This window comes from Sinocyclocheilus rhinocerous, unplaced genomic scaffold, assembly GCF_001515625.1.
Source record: "Sinocyclocheilus rhinocerous isolate Xijiao unplaced genomic scaffold, SAMN03320098_v1.1 scaffold576, whole genome shotgun sequence".
In the NCBI taxonomy this organism is placed as follows: domain Eukaryota; kingdom Metazoa; phylum Chordata; class Actinopteri; order Cypriniformes; family Cyprinidae; genus Sinocyclocheilus; species Sinocyclocheilus rhinocerous.
The window spans coordinates 3,065,704-3,080,843 of record NW_015662167.1 but is presented as its reverse complement, the minus strand read 5'-3'; the positions used below and the strand labels follow the sequence as shown (position 1 = coordinate 3,080,843).

General features: G+C 35.6%; 1 protein-coding gene across 3 annotated transcripts in view; it reads left to right on the top strand.

The window, feature by feature from the left end:
- The first annotated feature begins 1,113 nt into the window (after positions 1-1,113).
- ece1 (endothelin converting enzyme 1) overlaps positions 1,114-15,140 on the top strand; it is a 21,656-nt gene continuing 7,629 nt past the window's right edge. The window contains exons 1-10 of one of the 3 annotated variants that reach the window (XM_016537887.1): positions 1,114-1,254; positions 7,384-7,470; positions 8,684-8,822; positions 10,252-10,464; positions 12,226-12,350; positions 12,492-12,638; positions 12,856-12,921; positions 12,996-13,184; positions 14,663-14,805; positions 14,904-15,018. In XM_016537887.1, coding sequence (XP_016393373.1) covers positions 1,252-1,254; positions 7,384-7,470; positions 8,684-8,822; positions 10,252-10,464; positions 12,226-12,350; positions 12,492-12,638; positions 12,856-12,921; positions 12,996-13,184; positions 14,663-14,805; positions 14,904-15,018 — 1,227 coding nt within the window. In that variant the 5' untranslated portion in view covers positions 1,114-1,251. Of the gene's footprint in view, positions 1,255-6,651; positions 7,471-8,683; positions 8,823-10,251; positions 10,465-10,909; positions 11,035-11,175; positions 11,323-11,539; positions 11,606-12,225; positions 12,351-12,491; positions 12,639-12,855; positions 12,922-12,995; positions 13,185-14,662; positions 14,806-14,903; positions 15,019-15,140 lie in introns of those variants that run through there. The other 2 variants (XM_016537885.1, XM_016537886.1) reach the window with 2 other exon arrangements.

Genomic DNA, 15,140 nt, shown 5'->3' with positions numbered 1-15,140 from the left:
TCACGCAGCTTTCCGATATTCACGACATTATTATGGCGGGAACCAATAGCATTGGAGCACGAGCCGTGGAGGAGCAGGGGCACACCGAGAACGAGAGGGACACAATTTCTCCAGCCCTTTCTCCCCCTTTTGTGAACGAGATTTATTCACATCACGATTTGAACCAACCCTAGGCTATTACTGTTTTCCTATATATTGTTTTATAGATTGATTAAAGTGCAGGCACCGAAATTGGCATAGATGGAAAAAACGAGATGTAACATTCGTCGTGGAGCCTATTAGATATAATAGATTTAAGTTTTAATGAAGGACAATGCAACTTTTTGTGACAATGTTTAGGAATAAATGATTCAATGCCTCATTCGTAACGCACAAAAGGCAGTTTTTTTCACCTCTTAAATCTTTGTAGAGGACCAATTCAAAAGATTTGAATCGCTGAGTTAAATCCATCTATACTCTGAAAAGATGGTAGGCTACTTTTAAAGCTGTGAATTTTCCATATAGGTCTATTTTCTCTAACAACAACAACAAGTCTTTAAAAAATACGTTTAATACACAGTTTCTAATGAGAACAGAATCTGCCACAGCGTGACAATGTTTAGGAATAAATGATTCAATGCCTCATTCGTAACGCACAAAAGGCAGTTTTTTTCACCTCTTAAATCTTTGTAGAGGACCAATTCAAAAGATTTGAATCGCTGAGTTAAATCCATCTATACTCTGAAAAGATGGTAGGCTACTTTTAAAGCTGTGAATTTTCCATATAGGTCTATTTTCTCTAACAACAACAACAAGTATACGTTTAATACGTTTAATACACAGTTTCTAATGAGAACAGAATCTGCCACAGCAGATTATTATATTTTTATTATTATTATTATTATTATTATTATTATTATTATCTATTATTATAATTTAAACAAAATATTGGGTATGCAGTTGCGGCGCTATATGACATGAAGTTCATATAAAATCATACAATTTCATTCTGTATCAGTATTGAGCTGTCACCAATGTCCCGCCCACAGTTGAAATACAATTGGTCAGAAGTTGAAAGTGGGAACCTGCTTTGGAATATGATTGGTTGACTGAAGTTACTATTATAATCCCGACGGGTGCCTCGCATTTAAACTGTGTACGCTCGTGTGCTCGTTGTATCGAGTCAACAGGGGAATACTAGTTTGCAAAATAGAGATTATAAAAGGAAAGTGGACAGCTGCCTAGAAGAGAGAGAGAGAGAGTCTAATACATATGGTAAGGACACGGAACTTTTCCTTGTTTGTCAAAATAACAGTTGCTGGCATGTTACTGCACTGCTCACGGTGTGTTGTATAATTTGCAGATAAAGCTGTATACATGTAATTTAATATCAGTACAGTTTCGTATTTCTGTCTCTAAATTAGTAGTTTCAGGCAACGTACTTAAATGCACGTGAATTCATCTGGTGAAACGTAAACCTGTTTATTTAACTAGCCTACTCTTAAATAAACACTCCCTGTTTGTTATGGTAATCACTTATATTCGTTCTAATACTTCAATCCACGTTACTGTGAAAATGGAACTGAACTAATTAAGTCAGTTCCGTGTGCTGCATTAGTTTGAACAGAGGTTACTTTTTACCCAGAATTCATCACGAGAGTTTACCTTAAGGCAACAAGCTGTACATGCTGACCAACAACAAGGCTGTAAACATAGTCTGGCTTGTGACTCCTTCAATGTTGTGTGCTTCAAATAAAAATATTAAGTTTAATGTTCATGTAGCCTAATGTTTATATACATATTGCCAAGAATGCTTATGAGCCTTAGCTAATGTTTGTATCAAGGACAGACATGCGTTTAGTATACTTTTTGTAAAATTTATTTTAATTTTATTATTTATGAAATGGAGCTTATTTTGTCATGTATAATAGACCTTTGTGTGTTTATATTACATATATATTTACTGTCAATCAAGTGACAGCAAGCATGGTACAAGACACTGAGTACAAGATGTGTATTGACATCATGATTAGCCATGTCTTGCACAATTTCCTCAAGAGATTAAGTTGTCCTATGGTTTAAGTTTTTATCTCTAGTGTAATCCTAGAGAGGAAGACTGCGCCGGGGAATCTCTGATGCCAGAAGTTGTGACTTTTGTCGTTATCATGAGACTTCATGTTGTCATATGTTCCAGAGCGGAGGTCAGCATGTTGTTTTTAGTCGTCTCCTCTGCGGATTTCCATCTTCTTAATCCCTGATTAGGATGTGTTATGAAATGTAGAAACCCAGACATCTGAAGTGTTTCTGTTTGGATGACAGCTGACATGTTCATGGGTAATGTACTGGTTTGTTTAGAGAGGTAACTGTGGACTTAACTTTGGCTCATTGTCACCAGATGTGGGAAAGCTCAGAGTGATTAATTTTTTACAGAAATGCATAATTTAGCTTCTTTTGTAACTGGATAGACACCACTTTTAACACTGTTATTTTTACCTTTTGCCTGCTCCATTTTTTATTTGATCTTAATGTTTTAAATTACGTTTCTGTTTTACAACCATTTTCTATAGTATATGATTTTTTTTTATTGACCGTTATAGAGATGACAGAAGCATAGGGGGAACTGGCGCCAGACTCTTAAGAGATAGTTCACCTAAAAATGTCTATATTTGCCACCCTCATGTCATGTCCTAACCTGTATGACTTTCTTTTTTTCTGTGGAACACAAAAGAAGATACTTTGAAGAATGTTGGTAACCAAACAGTTTTTGTTCTTGTTGACTTCCACTGTATGAAAAAAAAAAAACACTTAAGACATTTCTCAAAATAATATCTTCTTCAAAGTAAAGGATGACAGATTTTTCATTTTTGGGTGAACTAACCCTTTAACTCTTTTGCACTAACCATTTGGTGAGGGAACTGCAGGTGGTTTTGTTTCATGAATGATGAAAGCTATTATTTAATTAAATTATAAAGTAAAATTAAAATAAATAATTTTAAAATAAAACCAATCAAAATAAAACACTTACTAAATTAATATGAAATATTTTCAAGTTTACCTGCATGTCATTAACCAGTATCAGAGAACGGTGAACATGTAGGCCTAAATGTATTGTTAAAGAGGTCAAAGAGTTTCAGCTGACAAAAAAACCCTCTAACCTGCTTTACATCATTTCCTGTCATATATTTTGATTTAAATCTACAGTCTCCAATATCGTATGTCAAATTTACACAGCAAAGGTGGCATTTCTGCAGTGGCATTTACACAGATTTATGTGTACTCACATTTCTGCTCAGAGGTTGCAGAAATGCATTTGTACAACAATCAAAACTATATACTGTATAACTGGGGGCTAAAGTTGGTCAGAGCAGGCATAATTTAGTCTGGCTTTTATATAGCATTATGTATTGACACTGAATTTTGAGCAGGCATGGAGCAGCCTTAACTTGGCTGTGTAAAATCACTTTTAGTGTCTGATCTGAGTGTAATCTCAGCATGTAAATGAAACCCTTGCTCTCAAACTACTGAAAGTATTAACAGGGTGTATGATAATATTACTCTTACCACCAGGGAATGACCCCAAGTAATGCGTGACGAAACTGGAAGATCATGTGTCAGAGTTACCAAGTATCAAACGTGCTTCTTTATTTAGGTGCTTCTTCTGCCTTGCATAAAAATCAAAACCTGAACTTTAATGCTCAGATTGACATTGGATGACTTAGACCAAAAATATTTGTTAAAAAGTGGCACGTGAACAGGAATTAGGCCATATCCAAGTCACAGAGTCTCTGACTCAGGTGTGGAATAAAATGTGCTTTCTCTCTCACACACACATACCCGCAAATAGTGTGCATTCGCTTTCACATATTAGCACAGTGGCAAACAAATGCTTTAGCCATACCAGGGAAATGCTTTCGTGCCTTAAACAATTGGACAGTTCACAGGATCAGTGGCGTATTTCTGACTCATAGCTGTGGTTTACTGCCTTGCTGAAAGGCAGCATTTGAGACTTGGTCTAGGAATCTTGGCATATTTTGTATTGTGTCTTTCACACTGTGCTGGGACCAACTTCCTTTTTCTTTATGAGCATGGAAAATGCTAGAAACGATCCCAGATCAGCCTTTAGTAAATACTAAAGCAGGGTTGGCTATGGGAAAGAGGCAATGAATCCATCCTCACTGTTGACAGAATCCGCGTTCTGGCGATTCTGTACACCTGCGCCTTGCTTCAATCTGGGGTCGACAGATGGTTGAGTCAAAGCCCTAGACCGGATACAGGCAGGTCTCTGAGTCACCAGCCAAACTTTCAATGAGTCATGTCACTGGAAAGCGACGTAAAGGGAAGAGTCCATTGTCGTTGCTGACATGCTGTTGGCAGCTGCATGACTGCACATCTGCTGGGGCAGACCTGCCAGGAAAGTGTCTATGAGTCTGGCTTTGGATAGAATTATGCCTGAAGAACATAAGTACATTTACTATGAACATGAAGAATGTGTATAGCCTAAATATTTGAGCCACTTACCATGAATTTGTGTCCCGTTCCTTACCTGTTACCACATGATTTTTTCCCCTATTAAATTTCAATTTCAATTTTCAATTTCAAGTTTATTTGTACAGCGCTTTTCACGATACAAATCATTGCAAAGCAACTTTACAGCAAATTAAGTTTCTACAATATTTAGTGGTAGCTTATCAGTGGTGACTGTCAGTCAATGTACATATGGCAGAAATGTACGGAAAAATCAATTAAAGACGTAATCAAACAGACGATGAACACTATTAACAGCAATTATTATATGATGCAATCAAACTTATAGCAAAATGTGGTAGTTCTGTATGTTGTTTCAGGGTTGGAATCATCTGAGGTCCTCTGAGGGGTTGGCATCATCTCTTCTCAGGTGTTCTGGATCCAGACTGAAGCTTGTGTAAATCCTAGTTACCACGGGATGTCAAATTAAAGTTAAAGTAATGGGACATCCCATAAAACCCAGGACGTGACATCATATGGATCCTTTTCACTGCACAACCAAGTGGAAGAAAAATATACTGTATAATTTTAGTTTATTTTCTCTATTTCTATAAAATTCTAGCATTGACTGTTTTTATCCAGATCAACCATTCAAACATTTTTACCAACTTTATTGTAAGAAAAATGATCAAACTATTGTTTTTCTTTAATTAATGGTAAATGTATACATTTATCAATAATACAAACCAAAAATCTGGTCTAAAACTAATTAGTCCTGTGCTTAGGCAAAATGTGTTACCTTATTAAACAATTTGTCATTTTTCTTTTTTTTTATATTGGTTACATTTCTTTTATTTCTCTTTTTTTCTTTCTTGCAATAAAATAGCACAATTATATTTTTATTTTATTTTTATCTTGCTCTTTGAAAATACAAGAAATTTGATATGTGATTTGTTGGGTGTATAGATGCTGTGTGTGTTTTATTTTATTTTATTTGTGTATTCTTTTTAAAGAAATGATTGTTTCACGTAACTTAATTTTCATACTTATAAAATACTTGTGAAAATTACTAGTGTATACTGATGAAATAATAAAAATAATTTAAGTATAAGTATCTTAAAGTAGGCTGTGACAGAAAAAAATCTTGAAGCCTTTTACTGTGTGTATGTGTATGTATATGTATGTGTGTGTGTGTGTGTGTGTGTGTGTATTATTATATATATAATACACACACACACACACATAATATCTGTCTCATCATTTCCAAATGACACCATAAATTAGGCTCATACTATGTTTTTAGTAAATGCCAAAGGGACTTGTGCTTTCCAAGTTGGAAGAAATTCAGCTCTTTCTGTCAATACCCTTATGTGTTACTCTCCCGCCCAATCAGGGTCATCAAATGACAGGGCTTTACCCCTCTGAGGTCGTGAGAAGTGCGTCTGGCCAAAAAATTCTATTCAGTATGCTAAATGTGCAGCTCTGGGTGTGAATATGTTTGGACTGGTCATTTTGTGGTTACTATATTTTGGCGTGTCTGAATTGTGTTTTACGTGCTTGGCTGAAGTGGGGTTTGGCTTAAAGTGAACATATTTGTCTGCTGTTCAGATGCCACAGAGGCCTTATGATAGATGCCTGGCTTTGACAAGACTCAAGACAATTGGTCTTTCTTGCAGCCAGATGACAAAAATAAATTAGATTAACTTTTACAAAAACACTAAGTTACATAATAAAATTTTTTGGGCTGTTAAATATCTATTTTTTTTAATTATTATATTTTTCTGTGAATTCATTATAAATGAATAATACAAAAAGCCCCAAAATAAAGATAAAATGTCACTGGAATGAAGAAGAGGAAGCAAAGACATTATTGCATATTTAATATATATATAAAAATACATTCAAATATATTTAAAATATTTTCATTTAAAATACTAGTTTTATTATTACATTAAATTACTGTTTTAAAAATGAATTTGTGTTTATTTAAATGGGTGGTTCACTGATTAGACACTAACTAACGTTAAAAAAGTGAAATCGCAATGAACCACCCCTTTAATGTATTTATCATTTATATTAGTTTATATCATTAATATAAAAATTATGAATATATATGTGTGTGTGTGTTTTGTTGTCAATTCTTCATGTGCAAATTTGTATCATCAAATATTAATATGTGAAATTTAATTTAAAAAATACATGCACATGTGTGTATATGTTAAACAATACTGACTGACGTACTGTATTGTGTGACTGTATTCTAATCTGGCAACTGAAGAACATGTTATGGGAGTGGCCTTGTACAAGCCCCGCCCTCTGCCCTGTAATGTCCTATTGGTAGGAATGAGAGGGTGGAAACTCACCTCTAACTGTTCCCTCCCAGTTCTAAATGAAAGCCCATTGTGGAATGCACACATTCTCTCTCTTACATGCGTATACTCACACACCCTCACTCTCCCTCACGTATGTTCATCAGGTCCTCTCTCCTTCCTGTTTTTCACAAGTTCCTGCCTTTTTACTGACGCTAGTGTTGTCGCAGACTGGAAGGAGTTCAAGCTTCCCAGGAATCCCTTGTTTAGGATTCCTAACTAGGAGGGTTGCACTAAGGAAAGCGCTTTGAAATCTCCCAACACATGTTTGTTGTGAAGATCGAGCTGACCATGCTTTGGAGCTTATAGGTGTAGCTGACATTGGGGGGTTGGAAATTTGGCTTGGGATGAGGTGAAGTGGGGGTGGAAGAGGAAACCCCATTCACACAGAGATCACCCAGCACAAGACACGCTGAGCCGAGAGTTTTCTCTAGTCCTTCACAATCTTCTCCTGATGGAACTCAGGAGGACAAACGTTCCCAGGGTTCCCAAAAGCTGCTGAAACACTTTTAGAAGATTTGGTTTAATTATGGAATCACTGAGGGAATCTATTCTTCATTTAACATTTCAGATGTCAACGTACAAACGAGCCACACTGGATGAAGAGGAGCTGTTGGACACCGGCTCCGATGGGATCTACCACACCTCTACCATGCAGGTGAGAGTTCATTTTTTTTAAACTATTTTTATAACTTATGTTTCTTGATGTATGTGTACTGACATATAAGGCTATCCATTGAGCTAGTGATAATTTTTAAGCCAAACTCTTGAAAAACAACAAATCCTTAGTGATTCCAGTGGAAGATAAGGGCAGTGTCTCAAGTTACTTCCTCATGGTTTTCCTGTCAAACATCTGCCGTGTGTTAGCACTACTGAATGTAGCCTAACTCTTTCCTCATTCTGTTGAAGCTTTTTTTTTTTTTTTACCCAGAAGTGTTTGTTCTATTTGTGTCATGTGAATATGCCTGACACGTCTGTTTACTTCTGATAAGTACATAATTGATTTTTTGATTTGTGTATAAGTCAAAACTTGTGTATGCTAGCTGCATTTTTGCTTCACCATTTTTTATTCAAAATGTTTGCATCACCAGATGCTGATGTTTTTGTTTGTTAGATCCTAATGAGTTTTAAAGCACAAGTAAAACAATGTGCATGAAGATTTAGAAATAATAAACAAGTTGAGTGTTGGCAGTGTTTCCTAGAAGAGAGCCTTTCCTAGAAAGTAGGAAGTTTATCACTGTTGTTTTGGGTAAGCTTCTTTCCTAAGGATTTAATGCTTAATTCGATGCCGATATTTCTTAAATAAATGTTCCGGGTTCAATACCAGTTAATTTCTGTAGACGGCATTTGCTATATGCTATCGATTACCAAAGAAAATAATTGTGCTTACAGTAACACACTTACAATGAAAGTAAACAGTCCACTCTTCCAGATAGGATTTAAATACAGAAATGTTAAGATCATAGTTGTTAAATGACTCGCATGAAGTATTCAGCAAAAATTATTTTTTATTATTCGGGATCGTCCATTCATTCTTCATTTGAAGTAGGAACTTGATCTGTAAGAACTGGAGCAGAAAGACAATAGTGTTGGGTCCCACCAAAGTTTAATATTGTTGTTGGACACGATCATGTATCATTTTCCCATGCAATACAATATAAAACCTGCACAGTGTTATACAAAATGTCAAAGATATCACTTTCATTAAGAAACACAAAATAAACATTTTACCCTCAAGGACCAGTTCTTTGCCAAAGATCACTACTTTGGAGTACGTTTCAGTGTCATTTGCGTCATCTATGTAACATTGCTTATTTGCAGGGATATTTATTTCAGTCTTAACCCTTATTCTCTCATAATGTGATTATCAGGTGGGGCTGCAGCGTGGTCTGGGACTCCGGTGCTGGGCAGAGAAAACCCACACTGAGAGGAAGCTAGTAGTCGTCGTGTGCGCTCTGTCTGTGGCTCTGTTCATTTGTATCATGACTTTGGGTCTGCACTATAAAGAATGTGAGTTGATGGTGCATATATTACATGCACATGTGTTGTTAGCGTTAATATTTATTGCAGTGTGTGTGTTCAGAACTCAAAATAAATCTAGTATGTTAGTATGTCAGTTAGTATGTACTAATTTTAAATAACAGTACTTACTTTCTAATTAGCTTTTACATATATTTATACATATGTGTGTATAAAATTGTACATATAAATGTATTATTAAATTAATAAATAATATAATAAAATATGTGTAGATAAATTATTTAAAATGTAATAAAGTTATGTAATATATAATTACTTTTTTTAACAATGTAATAGTCTTTGAGATTTCAAGTTTAAGTTTAAATACCTGAATTAAAGTTTAAATGCCTGAATTAAATTAGGATTTGCTCATAGTCTTTCCTGTTATATTTATCAGAGTACTTTTTTTTTTTAAGTTAAGACTGTATATGCTCTGGACCTCCCTTTACTCACTTTTATTGCAGCTCCAAGTTATTATTGCAGAGTGAACTGAATGCCACTTCCTGCTATCCAGCCATCCACTGTTACCCAACCATGACAAATCGTTGTATGAAAGAACAACGACTTTGTGTCAGACTGTTTACTTCCAATTTCCTTAGCCTCCCTCAGGCCTCCAGTTTCTTGGCCTTATCTCTTCAGATTAGGAGCTAGGGATACATCTTTTGGGCCAAATGCTTTTCTTAGAAGAGCTTACAGTGAATCTATTGTAGCTGCATTCTCTCTGCATCCACATGCTGAATAAAAACAGTGCCCTTTAACCCCAATTATTTTCAATATTAAACTTAATACTTGCATAGCCTCGTTCAATGGAATCATGCCTAACCTCAAAGCCTCCAGGCCAAAGTGAACACAGACATGCGTGCCTGTAAATTAAGTTTTCTTAACATGTCGTAGAAAATCTTTTCACAGATTAAAATATTGGTGGCTGCAAATGACTAATGTTGTTACGCAGACACAAATATTTGCCGTAACAGCTCGCATATCACCCAGATGTGCTAATGACTTTGAGTTAGTATTCAATGAAGAGAAAACACAGTCTCTTGGGTTTAATCGATGGCTCTCCATGGGTCACTGCTACAGACTCTCTGTGTGGCCTCTTCATTTGATCTGGATTCTGAAAAAATACAGTTCTTTTCACAGAAACCAGATTTTGGCATCAAGCCTTGATAAGTGAATAGTTCCAGATGGGTTCATGTCCCGGGATCTTCCTCAAAGAGATGTTCAGAGCATATTTATGAGGTGCAGCTTGAATGCAGTATGAGCTACAGCACCGAAAGTGTAGCACACCAAAATCCCATTTATGATTACCCTTTAGTGTAAAATACGCTGAGTGAAAGAGACATCGGGAAGACTTTCTTATTTGTTTTGGCAGTTATATGTGAAATAAAAGTATATTTATATACATATATTGTTTTAACAGCACATCCGGGAATGTGCCTGTCAGAGCCTTGTGTTAGTGTTGCAAGTACAGTCTTGGGGGCTCTTGACCGGTCAGTGGACCCCTGCCAGGATTTCTACAACTTTGCATGCGGGGGATGGGTGAGGAAAAACCCGTTACCTGAAGGCAAGTCCCGCTGGGGTCCTTTCAGCAACTTGTGGGAACACAACATGGCCATCATGAGGAACTTATTAGGTAATATTTTTTATATTTTTTAAATAAAAAAATATAAAAAATTAATTATGTATCCACAACATTCTCAATTATTTTTATTTAATTTAATTACTTTTTTAATATAATTATTATTTAATTTAATATAATTTTAACTTATTTAATATAATTAATTTTAAATGTTTTTTGTTTATTTGTTTTTTAATTTATTTTCTGTTTTTTTTTATTTGCGATTACGTATATTTTTCATGTAATCGTTCAGTAAATAACTTGTGTCTGAAATGACTCGCGTCCTTTTATTTTACACTCATTTCAAGAACCGTATTTTCAATGGGGTCCCACTGTACACATAAAGCAGTAATGATGTTTCATCTTGAAAGGCTCCTACCAACTTATAGGCTGTTTCACTTTGCTTTGAGGGTTCATGAAGATTCTTGTCATTGAACTTTTCTTCATTTGTTAAATTCAGAGAATACCAGCATGACGAGCCTGAGCAAAGCGGAACAAAAAGCCCAGTGGTATTACCAAGCTTGTATGAACGAGATGAAAATTGAAGCACTCGGAGCAAAACCACTTCAGGATCTCATCAATCAGGTGACCTGAGATGCACGCACAAACCTTATTTAACAATATGAAACTCAAAAGATCTGTTGTAAATATATTGGCACTAATGAAAACCTGCTTTTACACTTATTCTGGGATATAATTCTTAATAATGGAAGATGGTTTTTCCAGACAGGAGGTTGGGGCTTGAAAGGCCCGTGGGAGAAAGATAACTTCCAGGAGGTTTTACGGACTGTGTCAGCCAATTTCCGAACCTCCCCCTTTTTCACTGTTTTTGTCAGCACAGACTCAAAAAGCTCCAACAGCAACATCATCCAGGTGGGAACACTTATAGTTATATTTTTTTGAACACAATAACATAAATTCTTAAATGTCTAGGGGAACCTCTGCACTGTTTTAGATATCATATTTTGTTTTATGATGGCTGTCAGAATATATTATAACAGGCTTTATATCTTGATGCATGTCACTGTAGCTTAGCTTGTTGAGGGATAATGGAAACGCAGCTGATGCTCCGATTCCTCTTTTTCCACAGGTGGATCAGTCAGGATTGGGACTTCCCTCTAGGGAATACTATCTCAATAAGACAGCCAATGAAAAGGTAAACTTTTTCGTTTATGAACGTGGGAAATGTTCTGCTGTGGTCTAAAGCTTGTGTTCTTATTCTTTTGTCAGTATTTAAAAGCATACTTGAACTACTTGGTTGAGCTTGGAATGCTTTCATATATATATATATATATATATATATAAAATAAAAAAAAAATAACATAGCTATTAGTTGTAAAATGTAAAAATAAAAAAATTAAATGTAAGATGACTATTAACTAATAACTATCTTTATTTTTAAAATAGAAATATTTTGCATTAGTAAAAATAATTGTGTCCACAACATCCACAATTGTTTTAATTTAATTGATTTATTTTAGATTATATTTTATTTATGATTTCATATATTTTTCATCTAATCTTTCAGTAAATAACTTGCTCGGTCTCTGAAATGACTTGTATTTCTTCGATGTCATCACTTCCAGTTATTTTTCTTAATTAGAATTTGAATCCTGTATTTTCCATGGGGTCTCATATTTATGACCCCACTGTACAAAAAAAGCAGTAATGTTCCATCTTAAAAGGTTCCTACCAACTTACAGGCTTCATTTCACTTTGCTTTGTGGTTTTATAAAGGTTCTTGTCATTGAACTTTTCTTAATTTGTTAAATTCAGAGAATACCAGCATGAAAAGCCTGAGCAAAGCGGAACAAAAAGCCCAGTGGTATTACCAAGCTTGTATGAACGAGATGAAAATTGAAGCACTCGGAGCAAAACCACTTCAGGATCTCATCAATCAGGTGACCTGAGATGCACGCACAAACCTTATTTAACAATATGAAACTCAAAAGATCTGTTGTAAATATATTGGCACTAATGAAAACCTGCTTTTACACTTATTCTGGGATATAATTCTTAATAATGGAAGATGGTTTTTCCAGACAGGAGGTTGGGGCTTGAAAGGCCCGTGGGAGAAAGATAACTTCCAGGAGGTTTTACGGACTGTGTCAGCCAATTTCCGAACCTCCCCCTTTTTCACTGTTTTTGTCAGCACAGACTCAAAAAGCTCCAACAGCAACATCATCCAGGTGGGAACACTTATAGTTATATTTTTTTGAACACAATAACATAAATTCTTAAATGTCTAGGGGAACCTCTGCACTGTTTTAGATATCATATTTTGTTTTATGATGGCTGTCAGAATATATTATAACAGGCTTTATATCTTGATGCATGTCACTGTAGCTTAGCTTGTTGAGGGATAATGGAAACGCAGCTGATGCTCCGATTCCTCTTTTTCCACAGGTGGATCAGTCAGGATTGGGACTTCCCTCTAGGGAATACTATCTCAATAAGACAGCCAATGAAAAGGTAAACTTTTTCGTTTATGAACGTGGGAAATGTTCTGCTGTGGTCTAAAGCTTGTGTTCTTATTCTTTTGTCAGTATTTAAAAGCATACTTGAACTACTTGGTTGAGCTTGGAATGCTTTTGGGCGGCTCAGAGGAGACCTCTCAGAAGATGATGCAGGAGATCATAGACTTTGAAACGGCCCTGGCAAACATCACAGTCCCTCAGGATAAGCGACGTGACGAGATGAAAATTTACCATAAAATTCAAGCCAAAGAGTTAGCTGTGAGTACTGCTCAGTTACTGTACTACTGTTGGATTGAAATCTATGATTCTAAACTGGTTGGTCATGACCCAAAAATGGTCACATGTCTGTTCTGATGGGGTCGTAGATGGAAATGCTAAATGCAATTAATGAAATTCATAGGTATGGCAAAATAGGACAATGGTCCAATGGTAGATCCAACTCTACTTGTGCACAAATTCATCTGTCACTTGGCTGAAAACAGTCAAATGAGCCAGATACTAACATGGGCAGATTGCTTGACAATGGATAAACTTTGGTGCCAGCTACAAATTATTTGAACAGAAAAATTGTCAGTTTTGCAGTTTTTCTGTTCAACATATACTACCATTCATAAGATTTTTTCATGTCCTTAAGCAAGCAATTCTGCATTTGTTTGATAAAAATACAGTAAAAACAGTAATATTGTGAAATGTTATTGCAAGTTTTTTATTGTAATATATTCTTAAATGTAATTTATTCCTGTGATTGCAAAGCTGAATTTTCAGCAATTTCAGCTATAACTCCAGTCTTCAGTGTCACATCATTTTTCTTTATTGAATAGAATTCAGTATTTACTGTCATTTTTGATCAGTTCAATGCATCCTTGCTGAATAAAGTATTAAAGTATTATTTAAAGTATTAGTAAAGTAGTAATACATAAAGTATTATTTGCTGAATAAAGTATTAAAACAGCTGCTCGGTCCCCAGAGCAGCTGTAGGACTCTCTGACCACTGCCTGGTTCATCTTACACCAACTTACAGGCATAAACTTAAATCTGCTAAACCTGTAGTAAAGTCTGTAAAGATGTCTCATAAAAAACAGAAACAGAAACAGAAATCCTAGTACATCCCTACAACTTTATTTTATTTTATTTTATTCTATTCCTATTCTATCTATAGCACACCTGTACATACAAGTTATTCTTTTTTTTTTTGTGGTTTATATTTATGCATGTGTATTTTATTCACATCTCATTTTTATTATCTGTGTTGTTGTTGTCTCCGTGTACTGGAAGCTTGTGACACTATAACAAATTCCTTGTATGTGCAAACATACTTGGCAATAAAGCTCTTTCTGATTCTGATTCTGAATTTCTTTTTTTTTCTTTAAATAAAAATCATAGACTCAAACTGGGGCTTAAAACAAAACCTGTTGAGAGCCACTAGTTTAAATGTTTCCTTCGATGAGAGATACATCTCATATATTGTGATTTAGTAATCATCATCCAGGTGGATGCTGCACACTGGTGGTGGATGAGGAGATACCCCCTGACAATGTAAAGCGCTTTAAGTGCCTAGAAAAGCGCTATATAAATGTAATGAATTATTATTATTATTGTTATAGTAAAAAGAGAATAACATTTTCAGAACATGCAGTTATGTTTCCTTTGCTGGAGACATAAAAAGCATTCTTTCATTAATTGTCATGTTGCATTTGATATGAGATATCAGTCATGTGTTTGTGTCTGTGCTGTAGACATTGGCTCCTGCAGTAGATTGGATGCCTTTCCTCTCTGCAGTGTTCGCCCCTGTTGCTCTAAATGACTCTGAACCCGTGGTTGTCTACGCTAAAGAATACCTCCAGAAAGTCTCAGAACTCATCAGCAACACCAACAAGAGGTAAGCCAACATTAGCTAGAATTGTGTTGGTTTTTTAGGCCGGTCTATGTAACTGACCTGTCTGTTAGCTAAGATCAAAGCTAATGTGTCTTCCCCAGCGTATTGAATAACTACATGATCATGAAAGTGGTGCGGAAAATGGTGTCCATCTTAGACCAGAGGTTCCAAGATGCAGAGCAGCGCTTCCTTGAAGTCATGTATGGCACCAAGAAGGTGAGAAATGAAGATCAAGGCTTCTGTCTGTCAGCCCAAGGCACTGCTGCCTCTGAACGAGTCATGTTTCTAGTCTTTATTGCCAATGTAAAATTTGCACAGTCAAAGAAATAGTTCACCCC